The 23,402-nt window shown below is 42.8% G+C and overlaps 1 protein-coding gene and 1 pseudogene across 2 annotated transcripts in view; one reads left to right on the forward strand and one right to left on the reverse strand.

Annotated features, from left to right (window-relative positions):
• Nucleotides 1-518: 518 nt before the first annotated feature.
• On the forward strand, nucleotides 519-14,122 carry LOC311112867 (large ribosomal subunit protein mL52-like). The gene is made up of 5 exons (XM_084156005.1): nucleotides 519-576; nucleotides 810-879; nucleotides 1,039-1,106; nucleotides 13,608-13,672; nucleotides 13,823-14,122. Exons 1-5 carry the CDS (start codon nucleotides 543-545, stop codon nucleotides 13,964-13,966), a joined length of 381 nt encoding a protein of 126 aa, XP_084012131.1. The 5' UTR covers nucleotides 519-542; the 3' UTR covers nucleotides 13,967-14,122.
• Nucleotides 14,123-19,393: 5,271 nt separating this feature from the next.
• The window catches only part of LOC311112714 (matrix metalloproteinase-14-like), a 19,017-nt pseudogene continuing 15,008 nt past the window's right edge, over nucleotides 19,394-23,402 (reverse strand). Inside the window, exons 2-7 of the transcript XR_014615934.1 lie at nucleotides 23,296-23,401; nucleotides 22,915-23,050; nucleotides 22,589-22,727; nucleotides 22,274-22,424; nucleotides 21,957-22,072; nucleotides 19,394-21,757 (exon numbers count right to left, since the gene is read on the reverse strand). The product of XR_014615934.1 is annotated as a matrix metalloproteinase-14-like (transcript). The remainder of the gene's footprint in view (nucleotides 21,758-21,956; nucleotides 22,073-22,273; nucleotides 22,425-22,588; nucleotides 22,728-22,914; nucleotides 23,051-23,295; nucleotide 23,402) is intronic.

The raw sequence follows: 23,402 nt of genomic DNA on the forward strand, positions 1-23,402 counted from the left end.
ATGACTTATCAACTTTGGGGGACAAAACGTTGCATGATGACCAACTCAAATTGTGTATGTGTGTGTTTGTGTGTAAAAGTAATACTTTTCAAATAATTCAAGTGTACTACTTCAAGTGTACTACTCAAGTGTCAAGTCTAATTCAAGTGTACTAAATACAATTATTTTACTTTTTATTTTTTGGGGATAGTAACATTTTATGAAAGTGTGTAATTTTATGATTATAAAACGATGATAAAATAAGACTACACCACAACCAATTCATACTTCACTCTTATCTGGCAAAATTGTATTTTGTAAATGTATCATCAAAATCATCATCATGATCATTATCATCATCATCATCATCATCACCTGAAGTCCAGCTCATCATTTGGCTCTACTGTAACAGAACGTGATTAATTAACAGTGTTGTTACAATAAAACAAAATTGCAACGTCACACGTTGCTGCCTGTTGCTACTTGGTTTCCACTCCACCAGCTGTTTGGCGTATCTTTATCGCCACCTAGTGGTCAAAATAGTTCTCACATGAAAATCCAACATGGCGGCGCCCGTTAGGACATTGTGTTGTACAGGTGAGGTTATTTACAATTACGTATAATTTTCATACGATCTAATGGTCATTTTCTGCTGTAAATATGAATATCAATCGACTCCCTGTTGACAAGAACCTGTTTTTGATATTTAGCTAGACCGATTACTAGTTATGCTAGGTTTGATAAAAATGGCTAGGCAACTAGCTAGCTACTGTTAGCTAAAACAAACTAGACAGCCTAAATTAATTGAATTCCTGCTTGTCTGTTTTCAGCTTTGAGGCAATCCAGTCGTTGTTTTACTACGACGTGTGGGGCACAGGCTGGAATCAAGTGGAGGACCGAGTACGTTCTAAAAGACACAGACAAACAACTGTCAAGACAAAATGACACACACTTACACAGACACACACGCTTATACACACGGACATACACAATTGTAGATATGATGGCCGTGTTTTGATATGCTTTGTTCTTTACAATTTCACCTGGTTTTGTCCACAGAAATGGTCTGGCCCGCAGTGGAACAGAGTATGGCCCCATGACAGATCTCCCTGACTGGTCCTTTGCAGGCAAGTTCACAGAAAGGAGCATGCATTTTTAGGGTGTTTTAACATATTGTCCTGTTTAAAATAACTGATCTCAGTCTTCTTTAAAGTGAACTATGGGATAAAAAAAAAAAAAGGCAAAATAATTGTTTTTATTCACACTGCCCTTGCCTTTGAATGAGGACTCAACTATTTTGCCAATTCACTTCACCTATTTTGTGGTCCGAGTCCTCTTTGCATTCACATTGCTATGTTTAGAAAGGAACCAACATTCACTCAATGCACTCTGGGTTTTTACAAAGTTAAGGACAAGCCATTCCATCAGAACGTGTTATCAGACAGCTAGATACTTACAAGTCAAATGCTCCTTTAATTGCTATGGAGACAGCAGAGAGAGCACGCCCCCATCCACATCAACGGGGCCGGAGTGGAGAAGGTGAAAAGCTAAAATGGTCCACCCACACAGACTGTGTGGTGAAGAAGGCGCAACAAAATGATTCGCCATCTGGCAGTCCGACGGACAAATCTGGGTTTGGCAGATGCCAGAAGAACGCTACCATAGTGCCAACTGTAAAGTTTGGTGGATGAGGAATAATGGTCCGGGGCTGTTTGTCATGGTTCGGGCTAGGCCCCTTAGTTCCAGTGAAAGGAAATCTTAATGGTACAGCATACAATTACATTCTAGACGATTCTGTGCTTCCAACTTTATGGCAACAGTTTGGGGAAGGCCCTTCCTGTTTCAGCATGACAATGCCCCAATGCACAAAGCGAGGTCCATACAGAAATGGTTTGTCAAGATAATAATAATAATAATAATATAATAATAATATGCCATTTAGCAGACGCTTTTATCCAAAGCAACTTACAGTCATGTGTGCATACATTTTTACGTATGGGTGGTCCCGGGGATCGAACCCACTACTACCCTGGCGTTACAAGCGCCATGCTCTACCAATTGAGCTACAGAGAACCACAGATCGGTGTGGAAGAACTTTACTGGCCTGTACAGAGCCCTGATCTCAACCCCATCGAACACCTTTGGGATGAATTGGAATGCCGACTGCACACTACATGTCCAAAAGTATGTGAACGCCGGCTCGTCGAACATCTCATTCCAAAATCATTGGCATTAATATGGAGTTGGTCCCCCCTTTGCTGCTATAACAGCCTCCACTCTTCTGGGAAGGCTTTCCACTAGATGTTGGAGCATTGCAGCGGGGACTTGCTTCCATTCAGCCACAAGAGCATTAGTGAGGTCAGGCACTGATGTTGGATGGCAAAGGGGGGACCAACTCCATATTAATGCCCATGATTTTGGGATGAGATGTTCGACGAGCCGGTGTCCACATACTATTGGACATGTAGTGTGTAAAAGTTTGGACACACCTACTCATTCAAGGGTTTTTCTTTATGTTTTACTATTTTCTACATTGTAGAATAATAGTGAAGACATCAACACTATGAAATAACACATGGAATCATGTTGTAACCAAAAAAAGTGTTAAACAAATCAAAATATATTTTTTATTTGACATTCTTCAAATAGCCACCCTTTGCCTTGATGACAGCTTTGCACACTCTTGGCATTCTCTCAACCAGCTTCACCTGGAATGCTTTTCCAACAGTCTTGAATGAGTGCCCACATATGCTGAGCACTTGTTGGCTGCTTTTCCTTCACTCTGCCGTCCGACTCATCCCAAACCATCTCAATTGGGTTGAGTTCGGGGGATTGTGAAGGCCAGGTCATCTGATGCAACACTCCATCACTCTCCTTCTTGGTAAAATAGCCCTTACACAGCCTGGAGGTGTGATGGGTCATTGTCCTGTTGAAAAACCAATGATAACTAAGCCCAAACCAGATGGAATGGCGTATCACTGCAGAATGCTGTGGTAGCCATGCTGGTTAAGTGTGCCTTGAATGCAGATGTCATCCGTTCACGCACACCACGTCTCACAAAGACACGGCGGTTGGAACCAAAAATCTCAAATTTGGACTCGAGACCAAAGCACACATTTCTACCGGTCTAATGTCCATTGCTCGTGTTTCTTGGCCCAAGCAGGTCTCTTCTTCTTATTGGTGTCCTTTAGTAGTGGTTTCTTTGCAGCAATTCGACCATGAAGGCCTGATTCACACAGTCCCCTCTGAACAGTTGATGTTGAGATGTGTCTGTGACTTGAACTCTGTGAAGCATTTATTTGGGCTGCAATTTCTGAGGCTGGTAACTCTAATTAATTTATCCTCTGCGGCAGAGGTAACTCAGTCTTCCATTCCTGTGGTGGTCCTCAGGAGAGCCAGTTTCATCATAACGCTTGATGGTTTTTACGACTGCACTTGAAGGAACTTTAAGAGTTCTTGACATTTTTAAAGTAATGATGGACTGTTGTTTGTCTTTGCTTATTTGAGCTGTTCTTTCCATAATATGGACTTGGTCGTTTACCAAATAGGGCTATCTTCTGTATACCTCCCTACCTTGTCACAACACAACTGATTGGCTCAAACGCATTAAGAAGGAAAGAAATTCCACAAATTAACCTTTATGAAGGCACACCTGTTAATTTAAATGAATTCCAGGTGACTACATCATTAAGCTGGTTGAGAGAATGCCAAGAGTGTGCAAAGCTGTCATAAAGGCAAAGGGTGGCTATTTGAAGAATCTCAAATATAAAATATATTTTGATTTGTTTAACACTTTTTGGTTACTACATGATTCCATGTGTATTATTTCATAGTTTTGATGTCTTCACTATTATTCTACTGTGTGTGTGTGTGTGTGTGTATGTGTGTATATATAAATATATATATATATATATATATATATATATATATATATATATATATATATATACACACACACACACACACTACTGTTCAAAAGTTTGGGGTCACTTAGAAATGTCCTTGTTTTTGAAAGAAAATAAAAAAAATTGTCCATTAAAATAACATCAAATTGATCAGAAATACAGTGTAGACATTGTTAATGTTGTAAATGCCTATTGTAGCTGGAAACGGCTGATAAAAAAAATAATGGAATATCTACATAGGCGTACAGAGGCCAATTATCAGCAACCATCAGTCCTGTGTTCCAATGGCACGTTGTGTTTGCTAATCCAAGTTTATCATTTTAAAAGGCTAAATGATCATTAGAAAACCCTTTTGCAATTATGTTAGCACAGCTGAAAACTGTTGTGCTGATTTAAAGAAGCAATAAAACTGGCAGCTTCATTAAATAGTACCCGCAAAACACCAGTCTCAACGTCAACAGTGAAGAGGCGATATCTCAGACTGGCCAATAAAAAGCAAAGATGGGCAGTCTAAGATATGGCTTTTTCTTTGCAACTCTGCATAGAAGGTCAGCATCCCGGAGTCGCCTCTTCACTGTTGACGTTGAGACTGGTGTTTTGCGGGTACTATTTAATGAAGCTGCCAGTTGAGGACCTGTGAGGCGTCTGTTTCTCAAACTAGACACTCCAAAGTATTTGTCCTCTTGCTCAGCACCGGGGCCTCCCACTCCTCTTTCTATTCTGGTTAGAGCAAGTTTTGTGAAGGGAGTAGTACACAGCGTTGTACGAGATCTTCAGTTTCTTGCCAATTTCTCGCATGGAATAGCCTTAATTTCTCAGAACAAGAATAGACTGACGCGTTTCAGAAGAAAGTTATTTGTTTCTGGCCATTTTGATCCTGTAATCAAACCCACAATTGCTGATGCTCCAGATACTCAACTAGTCTCAAGAAGGCCAGTTTTATTGCTTCTTTAATCAGCACAACAGTTTTCAGCTGTGCTAACATAATTGCAAAAGGGTTTTCTAGTGATCAATTAGACTTTTAAAATGATAAACTTGGAATAGCAAACACAACGTGCCATTGGAACACAGGACTGATGGTTGCTGATAATTGGCCTCTGTACGCCTATGTAGATATTCCATAAAAAATCGGCCGTTTCCAGCTACAATAGCCATTTACAACATTAACGATGTCTACACTGTATTTCTGATCAATTTTATGTTATTTTAATGGACAAAAAAATTGCTTTTCTTTCGAAAACAAGAACATTTCTAAGTGACCCCAAACTTTTGAACGGTATATATGTGTATATATATATATATACACACACATAGTGGGGAGAACAAGTATTTGATACACTGCCGATTTTGCAGGTTTTCCTACTTACAAAGCATGTAGAGATCTGTAATTTTTATCATAGGTACACTTCAACTGTGAGAGACGGAATCTAAAACAAAAATCCAGAAAATCACATTGTATGATTTTTAAGTAATTAATTAGCATGTTATTGCCTGACATAAGTATTTGATCACCTACCAACCAGTAAGAAATCTGGCTCTCACAGACCTGTTAGTTTTTCTTTAAGAAGCCCTCCTGTTCTCCACTCATTACCTGTATTAACTGCACCTGTTTGAACTCGTTACCTGTATAAAAGACACCTGTCCACACACTCAATCAAACAGACTCCAACCTCTCCACAATGGCCAAGACCAGAGAGCTGTGTAAGGACATCAGGGATAAAATTGTAGACCTGCACAAGGCTGGGATGGGCTACAGGACAATAGGCAAGCAGCTTGGTGAGAAGGCAACAACTGTTGGCGCAATTATTAGAAAATGGAAGAAGTTCAAGATGACGGTCAATCACCCTCGGTCTGGGGCTCCATGCAAGATCTCACCTTGTGGGGCATCAATGATCATGAGGAAGGTGAGGGATCAACCCAGAACTACACGGCAGGACCTGGTCAATGACCTGAAGAGAGCTGGGACCACAGTCTCAAAGAAAACCATTAGTAAAACACTACGCCGCCATGGATTAAAATCCTGCAGCGCACGCAAGGTCCCCCTGCTCAAGCCAGCGCATGTCCAGGCCCGTTTGAAGTTCGCCAATGACCATCTGGATGATCCAGAGGAGGAATGGGAGAAGGTCATGTGGTCTGATGAGACAAAAATAGAGCTTTTTGGTCTAAACTCCACTCGCCGTGTTTGGAGGAAGAAGAAGGATGAGTACAACCCCAAGAACACCATCCCAACCGTGAAGCATGGAGGTGGAAACATTATTATTTGGGGATGCTTTTCTGCAAAGGGGACAGGACGACTGCACTGTATTGAGGGGAGGATGGATGGGGCCATGTATCGTGAGATCTTGGCCAACAACCTCCTTCCCTCAGTAAGAGCATTGAACATGGGTCGTGGCTTGGTCTTCCAGCATGACAACGACCCGAAACACACAGCCAGGGCAACTAAGGAGTGGCTCTGTAAGAAGCATCTCAAGGTCCTGGAGTGGCCTAGCCAGTCTCCAGACCTGAACCCAATAGAAAATCTTTGGAGGGAGCTGAAAGTCTGTATTGCCCAGCGACAGCCCCGAAACCTGAAGGATCTGGAGAAGGTCTGTATGGAGGAGTGGGCCAAAATCCCTGCTGCAGTGTGTGCAAACCTGGTCAAGACCTACAGGAAACGTATGATCTCTGTAATTGCAAACAAAGGTTTCTGTACCAGATATTAAGTTCTGATTTTCTGATGTATCAAATACTTATGTCATGCAATAAAATGCAAATTAATTACTTAAAAATCATACAATGTGATTTTCTGGATTTTTGTTTTAGATTCCGTCTCTCATAGTTGAAGTGTACCTATTATATAAATTACAGACCTCTACATGCTTTGTAAGTAGGAAAACCTGCAAAATCGGTAGTGTATCAAATACTTGTTCTCCCCACTGTATATACAGTGGGGAAAATAAGTATAATAATATAATATAATATGCCATTTAGCAGACGCTTTTATCCAAAGCGACTTACAGTCATGCGTGCATACATTTTTGTGTATGGGTGGTCCTTAGTCAGCCACCAATTGTGCAAGTTCTCCCACTTAAAAAGATGAGAGAGGCCTGTAATTTTCATCATAGGTACACGTCAACTATGACAGACAAATTGAGAAAAAAAAATCCAGAAAATCACATTGTAGGATTTTTAATGAATTTATTTGCAGATTATGGTGGAAAATAAGTATTTGGTCACCTACAAACAAGCAAGATTTCTGGCTCTCACAGACCTGTAACTTCTTCTTTAAGAGGCTCCTCTGTCCTCCACTCGTTACCTGTATTAATGGCACCTGTTTGAACTTGTTATCAGTATACAAGACACCTGTCCACAACCTCAAACAGCCACACTCCAAACTCCACTATGGCCAAGACCAAAGAGCTGTCAAAGGACACCAGAAACAAAATGGTAGACCTGCATCAGGCTGGGAAGACTGAATCTGCAATAGGTAAGCAGCTTGGTTTGAAGAAATCAACTGTGGGAGCAATTATTAGGAAATGGAAGACATACAAGACCACTGATAATCTCCCTCGATCTGGGGCTCCACGCAAGATCTCACCCCGTGGGGTCAAAATGATCACAAGAACGGTGAGCAAAAATCCCAGAACCACACGGGGGGACCTAGTGAATGACCTGCAGAGAGCTGGGACCAAAGTAACAAAGCCTACCATCAGTAACACACTACGCCGCCAGGGACTCAAATCCTGCAGTGCCAGACGTGTCCCCCTGCTTAAGCCAGTACATGTCCAAGCCCGTCTGAAGTTTGCTAGAGTGCATTTGGATGATCCAGAAGAGGATTGGGAGAATGTCATATGGTCAGATGAAACCAAAATATAACTTTTTGGTAAAAACTCAACTCGTCGTGTTTGGAGGACAAAGAATGCTGAGTTGCATCCAAAGAACACCATACCTACTGTGAAGCATGGGGGTGGAAACATCATGCTTTGGGGCTGTTTTTCTGCAAAGGGACCAGGACGACTGATCCGTGTAAAGGAAAGAATGAATGGGGCCATGTATCGTGAGATTTTGAGTGAAAACCTCCTTCCATCAGCAAGGGCATTGAAGATGAAACGTGGCTGGGTCTTTCAGCATGACAATGATCCCAAACACACCGCCCGGGCAACGAAGGAGTGGCTTCGTAAGAAGCATTTCAAGGTCCTGGAGTGGCCTAGCCAGTCTCCAGATCTCAACCCCATAGAAAATCTTTGGAGGGAGTTGGAAGTCTGTGTTGCCCAGCGACAGCCCCAAAACATCACTGCTCTAGAGGAGATCTGCATGGAGGAATGGGCCAAAATACCAGCAACAGTGTGTGAAAACCTTGTGAAGACTTACAGAAAACGTTTGACCTGTGTCATTGCCAACAAAGGGTATATAACAAAGTATTGAGAAACTTTTGTTATTGACCAAATACTTATTTTCCACCATAATTTGCAAATAAATTCATTAAAAATCCTACAATGTGATTTTCTGGAATTTTTTTTCTCATTTTGTCTGTCATAGTTGACGTGTACCTATGATGAAAATTACAGGCCTCTCTCATCTTTTTAAGTGGGAGAACTTGCACAATTGGTGGCTGACTAAATACTTTTTTCCCCCACTGTGTATATATATATATATATATATATGGTGTTTTAAAGACAGTATGGACAGTATATGAATAGAAAAGGTGTGTACAGCAGTGGTTATATACTACTGCTGGTAATCTGAATAATTCTTCCAAATGTTGTCAAGTAGTGAAAGGTTTAGAGTGCCCCAAAAAATGCACAGCGCCCTAAACAACTGCTGGTTCACTGACAGGTGGTAACTGAGAGAACCTCTATTCTGAACTCTTTTAATAACAAAATGTATTGATGCAGGTGGATTATTTGATAGGGTTAAAGGTCAACATGAGCCCCATGTGAAATTACCTGACACTCCCGAGCTCTCCTTCTCTAGGTTCTCCTTCTCGCCCTTCTCTGTCTCAGAGGTGCGTAGAGACCTGAAAGCAATTGATGTAAAAAAAAATCCCCTGGATGATCTAGACCCCCACATACTACAATTAGCTGCAGACATCATTGCTCTCCCTTTAACTTTAACATGCATCTTTAACCTCACCCTAGAATGTAATGAAAGAAATCAGCATTTGGCCTACCTCTTTTGAAAGGAGTTGATCCCACTCTACTGAATAACTATCGGCCTATATCTAACTTGTCTATTCTGGCATAGGTATTGTAGTCCCTAGTGAATAAGAAGCTTAAGGCCTACCTCCAGGAAAACAATACTTTGAGTGGTATGAAATCAGGTTTCAGGTCAAGCCACAGCACTGTTACAGCAACTGTGAAGGTTTTGAATGATGTTCACTGTGCCCTGGATGGGAAGCAGCATTGTGTATCTTCATAGACTTGTCAAAGGAGTTAGACACTGTGGATTATACTGTCTTGGTGCAGAGATTGAAGTGTGTTAGGATTATTGGTCATGCTCTGGAGTGGTTTGTGAACTATCTGTCAAATAGAACCCAGTGTGTTAAGGCAGATGGTTGTAAGTCTGACATCATAGAGCTGCACTCAGGTGTGCCTCAAGGATAAATCTGAGCTCCCCTGTGGTTTATTATCTAGATCAGAGGTAGGCAACCCTGGTCCTGGAGTGCCGCAGGCACTTCATGTTTTTGATTTAACCGACCTGGAAGACCAGGTGTGTTGAATTGAGGCAATCACTGAACTGATCAATTAACTAAGTAGCTCAGTGTGGTGCCTAGTTGGGACGAAATCCTGCATTATCTGCGGCACTCCAGGAACAGTGTTGCCTACCCCTGATCTAGATCATAAACTACAGGGGAGCTAAAATGGATCCTTCAGGCACAATAACATTGGGAGACATATTGAGACAGCTGATGTACATTTTTATGCAGATGATACTGTTCTGTATTCAAGTGGCAGCAGTTTGGCTTTTGGAAAAAGCTCAAACAGCTTTTAACATCATTCAACAGAATCTGTAAGATTTTGAAGCTTGTTCTGAATTCCTGTAAAACACAATGTATTGTATTTTCCAATAGTAAACACTCTGAAAACCATGTAATTACTACCTTGGAAGGACATTCTATAGAGCAAGTCAAAACATACAAATACCTGGGAGTTTGGGTGGATGAGAAGTTGAGCTTCACCAGCCATGTAGAGAACCTTGTCAGGAAACTCAAGCTGCATATTGGATTTTATTTGCAGCACAAAGCTTGTTTTGCCACCAGAAAACAGTTGATTAGTTGTGCTTTTCTCTCTGTGTTGGACTATGGTGATACTGTTTCTGTGCGAATTTCAAGCTCTACACTGAAGGCTCTTGACTCTGTGTCATGCAGCCCTTGGTTTTGTCACAAATCGGAGACGTCTAACTCAACATTGTGATCTCTACAGTGCTGTCGGGTGAACATCAATAGCAACACACAGGCTCAAACGCCGGTCCATTCTTATTCATAAGGCCCTTTTATCTATCCTCTATTCTAGCTCGAAATTAAAACACATACAAGCTCAGATCTCAGTCTTGAAATCCAGAACATTTGAACCAAGCATGGAAAAAGGTCCTTTCATTCCTCAGACCCCTGGTCTTGGAATTCCCTCCAAGCCAACCTATCACTCCAGGACCTGGTGTCCCTGGAGGAGGTTAAAGGGCAAATAGATGAACAGGTTGAGACATGTATTTGTTTCTAGTTGCCACCTGATGTCACTAGTTTGCTTTGCCTTCTGTGAGGAAGCATGTTGTTTTACGTCACACACACAAACACACACACACTGTTTGCTTGCTGTTGAATTTGTGTTGTTGCCAGTGTCTTTTGTCTGTTTTGTCCGTTTTGGCTCACATTGTTTTGGGGTTTTTAATCCCAGGCCCTGGCCCCACAGGAGGCCTTTTGCCTCTTCCCAGGCCGTCATTGGAAATAATCATTTGTTCTTAATTGATTAACCTGGTTAAATTAAAAATTAAAAACTGTATATACATATAAAGTGGGTAAAACAGTATGTACAGTGAGGGAAAAAAGTATTTGATCCCCTGCTGATTTTGTACGTTTGCCCACTGACAAAGACATGATCAGTCTATACTTTTAATGGTAGGTTTATTTGAACAGTGAGAGACAGAATAACAACAAAAAAATCCAGAAAAATGCATGTTAAAAATGTTATAAATTGATTTGCATTTTAATGAGGGAAATAAGTATTTGACCCCTCTGCAAAACATGATTTAGTACTTGGTGGCAAAACCCTTGTTGGCAATCACAGAGGTCAGACGTTTCTTGTAGTTGGCCACCAGGTTTGCACACATCTCAGGAGGGATTTTGTCCCACTCCTCTTTGCAGATCTTCTCCAAGTCATTAAGGTTTCGAGGCTGACGTTTGGCTACTCGAACCTTCAGCTCCCTCCACAGATTTTCTATGGGATTAAGGTCTGGAGACTGGCTAGGCCACTAAAGGACCTTAATGTGCTTCTTCTTGAGCCACTCCTTTGTTGCCTTGGCCGTGTGTTTTGGGTCATTGTCATGCTGGAATACCCATCCACAACCCATTTTCAATGCCCTGGCTGAGGGAAGGAGGTTCTCACCCAAGATTTGACGGTACATGGCCCCGTCCATCGTCCCTTTGATGCGGTGAAGTTGTCCTGTCCCCTTAGCAGAAAAACACCCCCAAAGCATAATGTTTCCACCTCCATGTTTGACGGTGGGGATGGTGTTCTTGGGGTCATAGGCAGCATTCCTCCTCCTCCAAACATGGCGAGTTGAGTTGATGCCAAAGACCTCGATTTTGGTCTCATCTGACCACAACACTTTCACCCAGTTCTCCTCTGAATCATTCAGATGTTCATTGGCAAACTTCAGACGGGCCTGTATATGTGCTTTCTTGAGCAGGGGGACCTTGCGGGCGCTGCAGGATTTCAGTCCTTCACAGCGTAGTGTGTTACCAATTGTTTTCTTGGTGACTATGGTCCCAGCTGCCTTGAGATCATTGACAAGATCCTCCCGTGTAGTTCTGGGCTGATTCCTCACCGTTCTCATGATCATTGCAACTCCACGAGGTGAGATCTCGCATGGAGCCCCAGGCTAAGGGAGATTGACAGTTATTTTGTGTTTCTTCCATTTGCGAATAATCGCACCAACTGTTGTCACCTTCTCACCAAGCTGCTTGGCGATGGTCTTGTAGCCCATTCCAGCCTTGTGTAGGTCTACAATCTTGTCCCTGACATCCTTGGAGAGCTCTTTGGTCTTGGCCATGGTGGAGAGTTTGGAATCTGATTGATTGATTGCTTCTGTGGACAGGTGTCGTTTATACAGGTAACAAGCTGAGATTAGGAGCACTCCCTTTAAGAGTGTGCTCCTAATCTCAGCTCGTTACCTGTATAAAAGACACCTGGGAGCCAGAAATCTTTCTGATTGAGAGGGGGTCAAATACTTATTTCCATCATTAAAATGCAAATCAATTTATAACATTTTTGACATGCATTTTTCTGGATTTTGTTGTTGTTATTCTGTCTCTTACTGTTCAAATAAACCTACCATTAAAATTATAGACTGATCATGTCTTTGTCAGTGGGCAAACGTACAAAATCAGCAGGGGATCAAATACTTTTTTCCCTCACTGTAAACATTATTAAAGTGACCAGTGATAAATGACTATGTACATAGGGCAGCAGTCTCTAAGGTGCAGGGTAGAGTACTGGGTGGTAGCTGGCTAGTAACAGTGACTAAGGCTAGTGGTGGCTGTTTAACAGTCTGATGGCCTGGAGATAGAAGCTGTTCCTCAGTCTCTCGGTCCCAGCTTTGATGCACTTGTACTGTCTCCGCCTTCTAGATGGTAGCGGGGTGAACAGGCCGTGGCTCGGGTGGCTGAGGTTACATTTTGGAAGCTAATAGGTTGCATTTAGTTTAAAGATTATACATAATAATTGTCATCAGAAGATAATATTAACATGTAAATATTATTGGTAACAGAATAAAAAGCTGAATATTAACTGCAGATTATATAAGGCTGTAATTGAAAGTTGTACACCCAATGTAGGCTACTGCCCCTTTAAGAGATAGAATAGATTTTGTATCCTGTGTTGTGATTCTCACCAAATATGTTACCTTCTCACACTATTTAAGCCCCGCAATCGAATAAACATCTTATGAAGCTCTCTTAGACTATAGATCACATATTGCAAACAAATAATCTCAACTAAAAATTATTATTATTATTAACTAAAAACTCCACACATATTTTGGATTTTCTGTGTGTCCTTGACAATCGCTAATCAATATCCAAAAAACGGCACAGTTTTTTTCCCACGAACCTGCACATCATAATCTTCCTTCTTTTTGTGGCACAAATGGGGTTATAGCAGGGCAAACGGTGTTGCAGTAGTGTAGTGTGTGGTGTGGGAATAATGACATGCGAATCTTGGGAGCTTTGTGTTTACATTGTCCTAAAAAAGGGAACCGGACCGCGGAATTCAAGCGAACCGAATTCAGACCACATCTCAAGATGGTCTCAGTTCGGTTCACTTCGGGGCCTCTTTTGAGGGGTTGGATTTCCTTTGGAGTGTTCACACTGCACAAAAAAATTGAAACGAACCGCACTGAGTTCACAAAAAATGGCTGAAAGGGACCAAGTGTGAAAACACCCTTTAATGAGTCTGAAACCTAATGTATGGCTGGTTGTTGGGAATATGATTTATGCCTACATGATTGTTTGTATTTGTGTTTTACACACAGATGGCCGGCCAGCACCCCCCCTGAAAGGACAGCTGAGGAGAAAGCAGGAGAGAGAGACATTAGCAGTCAGTATCTTATGTTAACCTATATTACCTCCATAAAGTTGAATATTAAATGTAATTACAGTTCACATATGATGTCCTTTCCACCTCCTTATATTTCTTCTCCTTTTCACTTCCTCTTCTTCTTTTTTATCATCTCGGTCTCGTCTCCAGAGACGTGTAGTGAATCTAAGCTCGGAGGTGGATAAGGGGATGGAAGCGTGGAGGGAGAAACAGAAAGAAGCCGAAAGAATGCAGCAACGCAATAAATCTCTTCTGCTTAAACCCAAAGGAAACCTTTTATTGAAGAAAAAATAAGTAATCATCACATTTTCTGTTCTAGCTCACTTGACTTATTGACAAAATGGAGGAGAATTGCACAGCTGGTGTATGGCATTGTCTTACCATTTATGTTTGTACTTATTTAGCCCTTTTCAATGTTTTCTGAAATTAAACGTTAATCCACTACCTACTGTTAATCTACTGTCTTATTTGTTCTTGAACTTCTGTTTGAAAATATATTAGGAACATGCTTATTACTGTGGCTTTGTTATTAATAATAGTTTGATTTTGTAATATATTTTTCTCCTTACTCAATGTCATCCTTTCCCCACTAGAATGCAGCATTTCACCAGTTTAGGTCAATAGCAGTGCTTCGCCACCATTTTGTCTCCAGCAGGCTCTAGTCTAGAGCAGTGGTTCACAACCAGGGGTACTAGGACCCCTGGGGGTATGTGGCCTATCCACAGGGGGTACTTGAGAAGACTCATGAGACCATAGGCCTACTGGTAAAGTTCACATGAGGGGGTACTTCAGGGGTACTCCGGGTAGAGCAAAATTCAGTTGGTGGTACAGTAACTGAAAAAGGTTGGGAACCACTGGTCTAGCGGGAGTGCTGTGGGGGCTGGTGAAAGGAGGGAGGGGTTGTCAGACAGGAAAGTGACATTGTGCAGTTGTGTGTGTTTCGTATCTTCACATCACATGTAGGCCTAGGCTATTATCAGCCGTTCTGTTTAACTAGATGCACTGTTTTAGGGTTAATGTGCTAGAAGCTAACGTTAAAATATGAATGTGGTATTACTGCAGGTAGCCTACCTTCAGACTGCCCTCTTGCCATTTGACAGTGTTATAAAAAGTTCCATTTTGTATGTGGGTGTGAATCAGTCTCCTAATGAAGTGCAGTGTAAGGCTGCAATCAAAGTTTGCATTCCTATGTAGCCTCTGTGACACACACACTTAGACACAGGGAAAGTGTGTTATGAGACAGTGTGCCACGCTGCTATCTGGTAAGATGATTAAGAGGCTGTTCCTATGGAAATGGCAGTTTTACCATCTCTGAAGTGATCCCACAGGCATCTCCCTGTGTCAGCCTCTGCTGTGTGTGTGTGTGCCACTCTGCAGCAAAGTTTCCCATTTCACGTCCCACCAATGCCTCTCTTATACAATAGACTAGAAGCTAGGCTAAGTGATGCGAGGTCCAGTTCTAATTTCACATTTCTTCTTGCTGTTTCTTTCTGTCACACAAGCTTATGGTCGTGTGTGTGAGTACTAAACGTCGACTGCCCCCGTTAACCTTGAGCTTACTTTGTATTTGTAATGTCAGCTGTAATTTAGAGTGACTTTGACTAACCAACAGTCTGTGTTTACAAAGTGAGGTAAGGTAATGAAGCGTCCAGGCTCTCTCTCTCTCTCTCTCTCTCTCTCTCTCTCTCTCTCTCTCTCTCTCTCTCTCTCTCTCTCTCTCTCTCTCTCTCTCTCTCTCTCTCTCTCTCTCTCTCACAACCTTTCTACATCTCCCTCATTCTCTCCTCCCCCTCCCCATTTCTCGCCCTCTCTCTTGCCCTTTATCTTTTTATCTCTCCTCTCTCTCTCTCTCTCTCTCTCTACCTCTCTCCCTCCTTTTTTTCTCTCTTGCCTTCCCTCTCGCTCTCTCTCTCTCAGGCTCTCTCTCCCTCTCTCTCCCTCCCTCTCTTAGGTCTTCTTGCCGATCTCAGCAGAGCACCACTGTAATTAAGGCATGCTAGCCGCTAAGTTGCAGATTTTTATTGTTTTTTTGTGTTAACCGTTTGTAGTGTCAATGGGTGAACAATATAATTAGAATAGAACGATTCTAATTCTATGGGATGAACAATGAGCACTCTTAATGGAGGACATGTTCTGTAATGTGTAAGAACCATGTACACTGAGTACACCAAACATTAGGAACACTTTCCTAATATTGAGTTGCACACCCCCCTTTTGCCCTCAGAACAGCCTCAATTCGTTGGGGCATGGACTCTAAAAGGTGTCGAAGGCATTCCACAGGTATGCTGGCCCATGTTGACTCCAATGCTTCCCACAATTGTGTCAAGTTGGCTGGATATCCTTTGGGTGATGGACCATTCTTGATACACATGGGGAAACTGTTGAGCGCGAAAAACCCAGCAGCATTGCGGTTCTTGACACAAACCGGTGCGCCTGTCACCTACTATCATACCCTGTTCAAAGGCACTTAAATATTTTGTCTTGTCCATTCACCCTCTAAACGACACACACACAATCCATGTCTCAATTGTGTCCAGGATTAAAATTCCTTCTTTAACCTGTCTCCTCCCCTTCATCTACACTGATTTGAAGTGGATTTAGCAAGTGACCTCAATAAGGGATCGTAGCTTTCACCTGGTCAGTCTGTCATGGAAAGAGCAGATGTTCTTAATGTTTTGTACATTCAGTGTATTTTGTTGCTGAATACAAAGTCTCTCAGACTGATTCTCTCACTTATTCGCTCCCTCCCAAGTGAGATTTGTAAAGCATTGGAACAATGGCTTGGCATGAACCTCTCACTTCTCACACCCGTATTCACATTGTTCTACTACACATTTAATCCATCTTAACATGTCCTTTGGAAGAACCCAGAGGTATGTGTGAAACAGCCAGGACCTGTCTTCTTTTTGATAGTAAAAAGTAACTATTTTCATCTTTATCCCTCTATCATTCTCAGTTTTACTCCTTACTGTATTTCTCTTCACTCCTCTTCTCCAGCTTCCCCCCCTCTCCACTCATCTCTCTCTCTCTCTCTCCTCTCTCGCTCTCTCTCCTCCCATCCTCGTGTTGTTTTGGTTTTGGGAAATGAGAACCAGATGTTGCTTATTGTGCAGAAGTCACGGAGGGGGAGGGGAGGAGGGGTGAGGTCAGTCTGCTGTAGTGAACAGCAGCACACACGGAGGTAGAGAGGAAAGAATGGATGAAGGAAAAGACGAGCAAGGAGGAGAAGAGGGTCAGAAGAGTTCTCATCCCTCTGATGTGGTGGGGTAGTGTTTTAGATTCAGCCAAACGGTTACTGCAGCACTATGCCCACAGGCCTGAGACGAAGCAGAGCGGTTTCCTGACGGATATGACTGGGCCAGGGTGAGGGAGCCTGGGCAGAGATTGGGAGGTGGGCTGGGTGGGTTGGGGTTTGTGGAGGGCCTGATTCAGCAAGTCCTGGTTAGGGTGTCATGTCCTGACCAGTGTGAAACTGCTGTGTTTTGTTGAGTTACATGAAATCTCAGTCTCTCACTGTTGTACTTGTAGGCCAACTGTCCTGTTGATAGTGCTATGCTTGTTATACTGGAGAGGTTGTGGTTTTCCACTTTTTGTTTTGCAGATAGGATAAACAGATACTCTGGCACTCAGACTGCAAAGGAATTTTCTTCTCGCTCTTTCTGTCATACAAAAATCTATGGCTGTGGCTTTGTGTGTGTGTTCATGTGTGCGTGTTAGTCCGTATTTGTGTCTGTGTGTGTGTGTGTGAGTGAGATACTTTAGAGTTCGCCTCAATGTAGGTTACCCAAAGGTTGAATTGCAAACAGCTGGCCAGCCCACTTCCTGGCTGGCTGGGTTAGGAGTGCTGAGGCTGAGGCCTGAACGTTGTTGGGGCGGGACGCCGAACTAGACTGACTATGGCTGCCTGCTCTATTTCTCTGTAGCTCAAATCTATATGAGCATGTGTGTGGGATGCTCTCCCATCGCTAAACATTCCTCCTCTCTGAGCCTTTTATCATCTGTTTATCACACATTCTCCCTCTTCTCTCATCTGTTCATCTAGCCATCCTTTGTGAATGTTAAATCAAATCAAAAAACTGTATTTGTACATCCTTCGTAAACAACAGGTGTAGACTAACAGTGAAATGCTTACTTACGGGCCCTTCCCAACAATGCAGAGAAAATAAATAGAAAAATAATAACACGAGGAATAAATACAAAATGAGTAACGATAACTTGGCTATATACACGGGGAACCAGTACTGAGTCGATATGCAGGGGTATGATGTAATTGAGGTAGATATGTACATATAGGTAGGGATAAAGTGACTAGGCAGCAGGATAGGTACTAATAGATACAAATGGAGTGTCGGAATGGAAATAATTCTGAGAAGATAAATGGTTGTAATACTGGGAGAAATTAGTTACTGTATGAGATGGAAATGCCAGGTGACATGGAGAGGGGAGAGAGAGTGGGCCAGGAGAGGACACGAACAGATGTGGGACGAAAGAGAGCGGAAGATGGAGAGAGAGAGAATGGAAAGTCTGAAAGAAGATCCACAGTAGAAGCCACAAGAGTGAAGCTTGAGAAAGTTATGAACAAGCATTTAATGGAGCGAAAATTATTACATTTCGTAAAGTTATAGGGATCAGAAATGTCTGTTAAAATGTCTTCCAATCCAAACAGAGCTAGATTCTGAAGGATCTCCTGCAAGAGGGCACATAAACAGTTAAAGGATGTGGAGAAAGGAGAGAGATGGGATGGGGGAATGGAAGGAGAGGAGAGGGAAAAAAGAGAGAGAAGAGGGGGGAATGGGGGGAGAGAGAGGGAATGGGGGAATGGGGGGAGAGAGAGGGAATGGGGGAATGGGGGGAGAGGAGAGAGAACAGAGTAGAGATACTTGGTGAGTGGTGGAGGAGGAGACCTCTTCAAAATAACTACTTTGCAGCAGGTGAGAAAATGTTCTAAAACCTATACAATCATTTCAGCTTTACTGGACACCTCACTCTTAAATGAGCGCATACTCTCTCTTTTTCTCTCTCTTTCTCTCGCTCTCTCTTTCTCTCTTTCTCTCTCTCTCTCTCGCTGGGTTGGGGCTGGAAGCTCAGATGTTTTAAGAATTCCAGATGTTGTTAACAGAACTCAGTTGGAACACTGCACTAAGAAAAACGTGATAATTCCATCACTTTTTCCACTTCTCCATTCCCGGGGCTCATGACTCCAGCCATGTCCAAAACACCCTCCCAGGTTCAACTAGGCTGTCCTCTCCTCTCTTCTCCATCCATGGCCCCTGGTAAGCTGTAAACAATTGCTTGTTAACAAGGAATGCACAGAACAACATAGAACCAGCTCTTCATTCTGTGGCTCGCTAAGTACTCCTAGGGCTCTATTCAATGCGTAAAGCTGAAGATCCGCTTCCATAGCATGATTGAAAATTAAAGGCAGTGTTACCACGGTCTCGGAGACTGCATTCACGGTAAACGCCGCTTATGTCTGTCTGCTCAATCGGAAAATGACCTACATTTTAATGTGGATCTTCCGCGATAATTCGACAATACGGATTGAATCCAGCCCCTATAGTCCTGTTTGAATAGTGTTGAGGCCAGGCTGCTATTTGTGTATGAGACAGTAGTCTGAAGACCATTCTCTTCTCCAGTGCGTGTGTGCATGCGTGTGTGTGTGTGTTGGGCCAGGAGAAAATCACTACCCAGAAGCATGTAGAGGTGAGAGTAGGACACGTTTTAGAAAATATTTTTTATTTCAATTTAACTCATGAAATACAAAAAGATGAAAAACAGGCATTATCATTATAAATATCATTACCATTATCATTGTTATTATTAAAACAATTCTACCTCATTTTTCAATTTGTGTAAAACAAAAAAAAACATTAAGCACCATCAGAATTGCTTATAAATAGTTTTGTTTGATTGTCTTTATATGCCAACCAATCAATGGGAAAATAACTGTGTTTCGAAAAAAAGGAAACACTTTCCAAAATCTTCAAATACCCCCTCTGTACTGTCCAAGTCCACCACTTTAATGGGAAAATGGGAGCCATTTTGATTCAATCATTGTCACGTTATTGCCTCTGTCCAGCAGGACTCAACATGACAATGTACAAAAACAACAAACACAATTTACCAAAGGACTACACCCAGAGAACAACAATAATAATAATAACCATAGTCATAATAATAGTAACAAAAAAACAAAAGACCACAATAAGACATTAGTATTTGGAGTGGGTACCATGTGATTGAACTTCACCGTTTTATTATGTAGTAACATTGAAACTGGCTTTATTGAGTCAAAATGGCTACTTTAATTCCATCCAACTTTGACTGCTTACTGAGACCAGGCTCTGTACTGAGGGCTTGAGCAATTTGAGATATGGTTTAAACAGAAGTGTATAGTGAAAAATGTACAGTAATTGGGAGGAAAAGCTACATATTTACGATACTAGTGGTCAAATGTAATTGTCAATGTGTATAAACGGCAGCCATCTTTCTGACATGGCCTTAATTTCTGAGCCTGTCTCATTTCAACCCTGGGTAGGGAGAGCACCCTCAAAACGACTCCCTAATCTCCTCTCTAGGGTGAAGGTCATGCCTATAACATGCTCTTTGCAACAGCTATAAAACCTTATATGGTTATCAGAGGCTGCTGAGGGGAAGACGGCTCATAATAATGGCTGGAACGGAGCGAATGGAATGGCATCATACACATGGAAACCATGGAAACCGTGTGTTTGATACCATTCCATTTATTCCACTTCAGCCATTACCACAAGCCTGTCCTCCCCAATTAAGGTGTCACCAACCTCCTGTGGTGGCTATGTGCTAATGTAGCTGGAGCACAGGGGGAAACTAGCAAGAGAAAAGAAGAGAGAGGTGATTGTTTGTGATCATGCCTGAGTCTCAGAGCGAAATCGAAAATGAAAACAACAAAGTATATTATATACTGTAGGGTGAAACATTTAATTCAGACAGCAGTTCAGCTGGAGTCGTCAAGTAGATGGGAGGGATGGAGGATTTAGGAGAGGAAGAAAAAGAAGAGGAGAAGGGATAGAATGGAGGGAGGGAGGGACATGATAGTAGATTTATTGCAGATGGGGTGTCAACTATACAGGATGTTGGTCACGATCATCATCCTCTCTCTGTTTCTCTCCTCTGTGTGTGTGTTGAGGCCTGGTCCTAATTTCAAACATGCTGTACATGTAAATAGATAACATACAAATACACGTCTTTCCTAATTCAGACTCTCTCTCTCCTATATATATCTCTCTCTCTCCTATATATATCTCTCTCTCCTATCTCTCTCGCTCTCTCCCTCCGATCTCTCTCTCCCTCCTATCTCTCTCTCTCTCCGATCTCTCTCTCCCTCCGATCTCTCTCTCTCTCCGATCTCTCTCTCCCTCCTATCTCTCTCCCTCCTATCTCTCTCTCCCTCTGATCTCTCTCTCCCTCTGATCTCTCTCTCCCTCTGATCTCTCTCTCCCTCCTATATCTCTCTCCCTCCTATATCTCTCTCTCTCTCATCCTCTGTCTGTGGCATATACAACCCAACCAACGGACCAAACCCCAACGTCCAACCAACCAACCCCCCTTACATTACCCCTTCTCGCTTACCACACAATCCAACTCCTTTCATCCCCCTTTCCTCATCCTCCATTTTCTCACCCTGTCCCTCCCTCTCCCCTCTTTCTTTCAATCTTTCAATTCGTTCAGTCACTCTCTTTCTCAGTCCCTCTGCGTCATTGGTTCATTCACTCCGTCTCTAAACCTTAGTCAGTAGAGATCTCTGGCAGTAGAGGAGACGTCGTGGCGTCCCGTACCTCCTGAAGAACAGCAGGGCTCCCAGAGTGAGGACCACGCAGACCAATAGGAGGAGAGGGATCACCACGGCCACCGCCGTGACCCCGCCTTCTCCCTCCTCCTCCACCTCGATGATGATGACTTCCTCCTCGCCGTCCCGCTTCTTAGGCTCCTCCCCCGCACAGCCCATCCATTCGCTGAGCACCGACTTGGGGTAGCCCGACTCCACCCTCATGTGTTGGTTGTTGAACTTCCAGTACTTGTTGGCTTTATAGAAGTAGGTGTAGGCTGGGGGAAAAGGGAAGTTCATACAAACATTGACTTTATTACGAGCTTCAGATATTCTACTATATTATATATATGTGTTAAGGTGTTATACTAGTGTACCACTTCTTATCGTTCATAGAAATGTTCTGTGACACTGACACAAGATAGCGTTCAAACATGCAGGCATGCAACTCTCTGTCCCACACACACACACACTTACATCCTTCTTCGCTCATGATGGCAGCCTTGACGTTGTCGGGGACGCCCTGCCATGTGTTGATGGGTTTGGGGTAGTCTTTGTCCACAGTCTGGGACTGCTCATTGAAACGGTAATACCTGACAGACAGAGAGAGAGGGGAAGTCAGTTACGGAGAGGAAAAGGAGAAAGAATGGGGGAAAGAGAGAGGATAGGTATGGGTAGATAGACGTAGAAGAGAGTGGAGGATAGTGGATGAAGAAAGAGAGGGAGAGAAAGAAAAAAAGACAGACAGACAGACCCACCGACCAACAGACAGACAGACAGACATACTGACTCACTTAGTCCCTCTGAAGTAGTATGTCTGTCCGGTGGGGGTGTAGAAGAGGGCAGCATCCAGCTTGTCTTTGGGCAGCCCTGTACCCAGCTCCTTCAGACTCTTAGGATAACCCTGCTCCATACTGGACTCTGTGAACACCCAGTACTTGTCACCTAGGGACAGAGAGAATAAAGAAAATATGACTACATAAATCTGCAAAGAGTTTTAGAAGTAACCTACATACTGTAAATACAACAATAATGAATAACTACTAGACAGAATTGTTATTAATGAAAAGTAATCTTGCAAACAACTGATTTAAAAAAACTAGACCAACCCTTGAAGAAGACAAATTGGCCATCGTTCCTCTCATAGGCAGCGTTGATGTTTGGTGGCAGTCCCTTCCAGAAGTGACCGATGGGCATGGGGTAACCCTGGAGCACCTTGTTGTTCCGAACACGCCATAACCATTTATCCTGCACCAGAGAGACGGAGACATAGAGTTAACACAGTTCATAGCTGTACACACACACCACAACCACTGATCCTGGACCAGAGAGACGGTGAGTGTTTGCATTGTACAGTACACCTAAGTTTTGGTAGTTTTGTGTCATTCAGTCCTTCTCAGTGTGTGTAAGTAAGTACATTTATGTCAATATCAACCTTAAAGACAAACATCTCCCCCCTGAGGATGGCGATGGTGTCGAAGTGTCCCTCGCAGACGTCTGGTCCGAGTCCAGGGTGGTCTGGCTTGGAGGGTCTGGTGGGGCGGGGGGAGGGGGTGGCGCTCCGGACGACCCTGTGGTGGAACACAGTCAGTACAAAATAAGGAAATCCTATAAGCAGAGGTAGAACTGAGGGGACTGAGTGAATTCCCAAAGTCAACAGAATGTTTTATGAACAGAATGTGATTTGAAACGTCCTTCATGCTGTGTAATGATGAACTAGATTATAACCTTTTTAGCATTGCTGTAATAATCCAGGAACATTGTTATAACATTCCAAGAACATACCTACAGCATTACAATGGAACTGGGAGTTTACCATAGATTGCCTGGATGCCATGGCGATCGTCATCAGGTAACTGGAAGTTCTCTGTGTCCATCCACTGGTAGAATGGAGCCATGATGGCAGACGGCTCGTTGGAGTGT

Source organism: Coregonus lavaretus, assembly GCF_964263955.1.
Source record: "Coregonus lavaretus genome assembly, chromosome: 39".
Classification (NCBI taxonomy): domain Eukaryota; kingdom Metazoa; phylum Chordata; class Actinopteri; order Salmoniformes; family Salmonidae; genus Coregonus; species Coregonus lavaretus.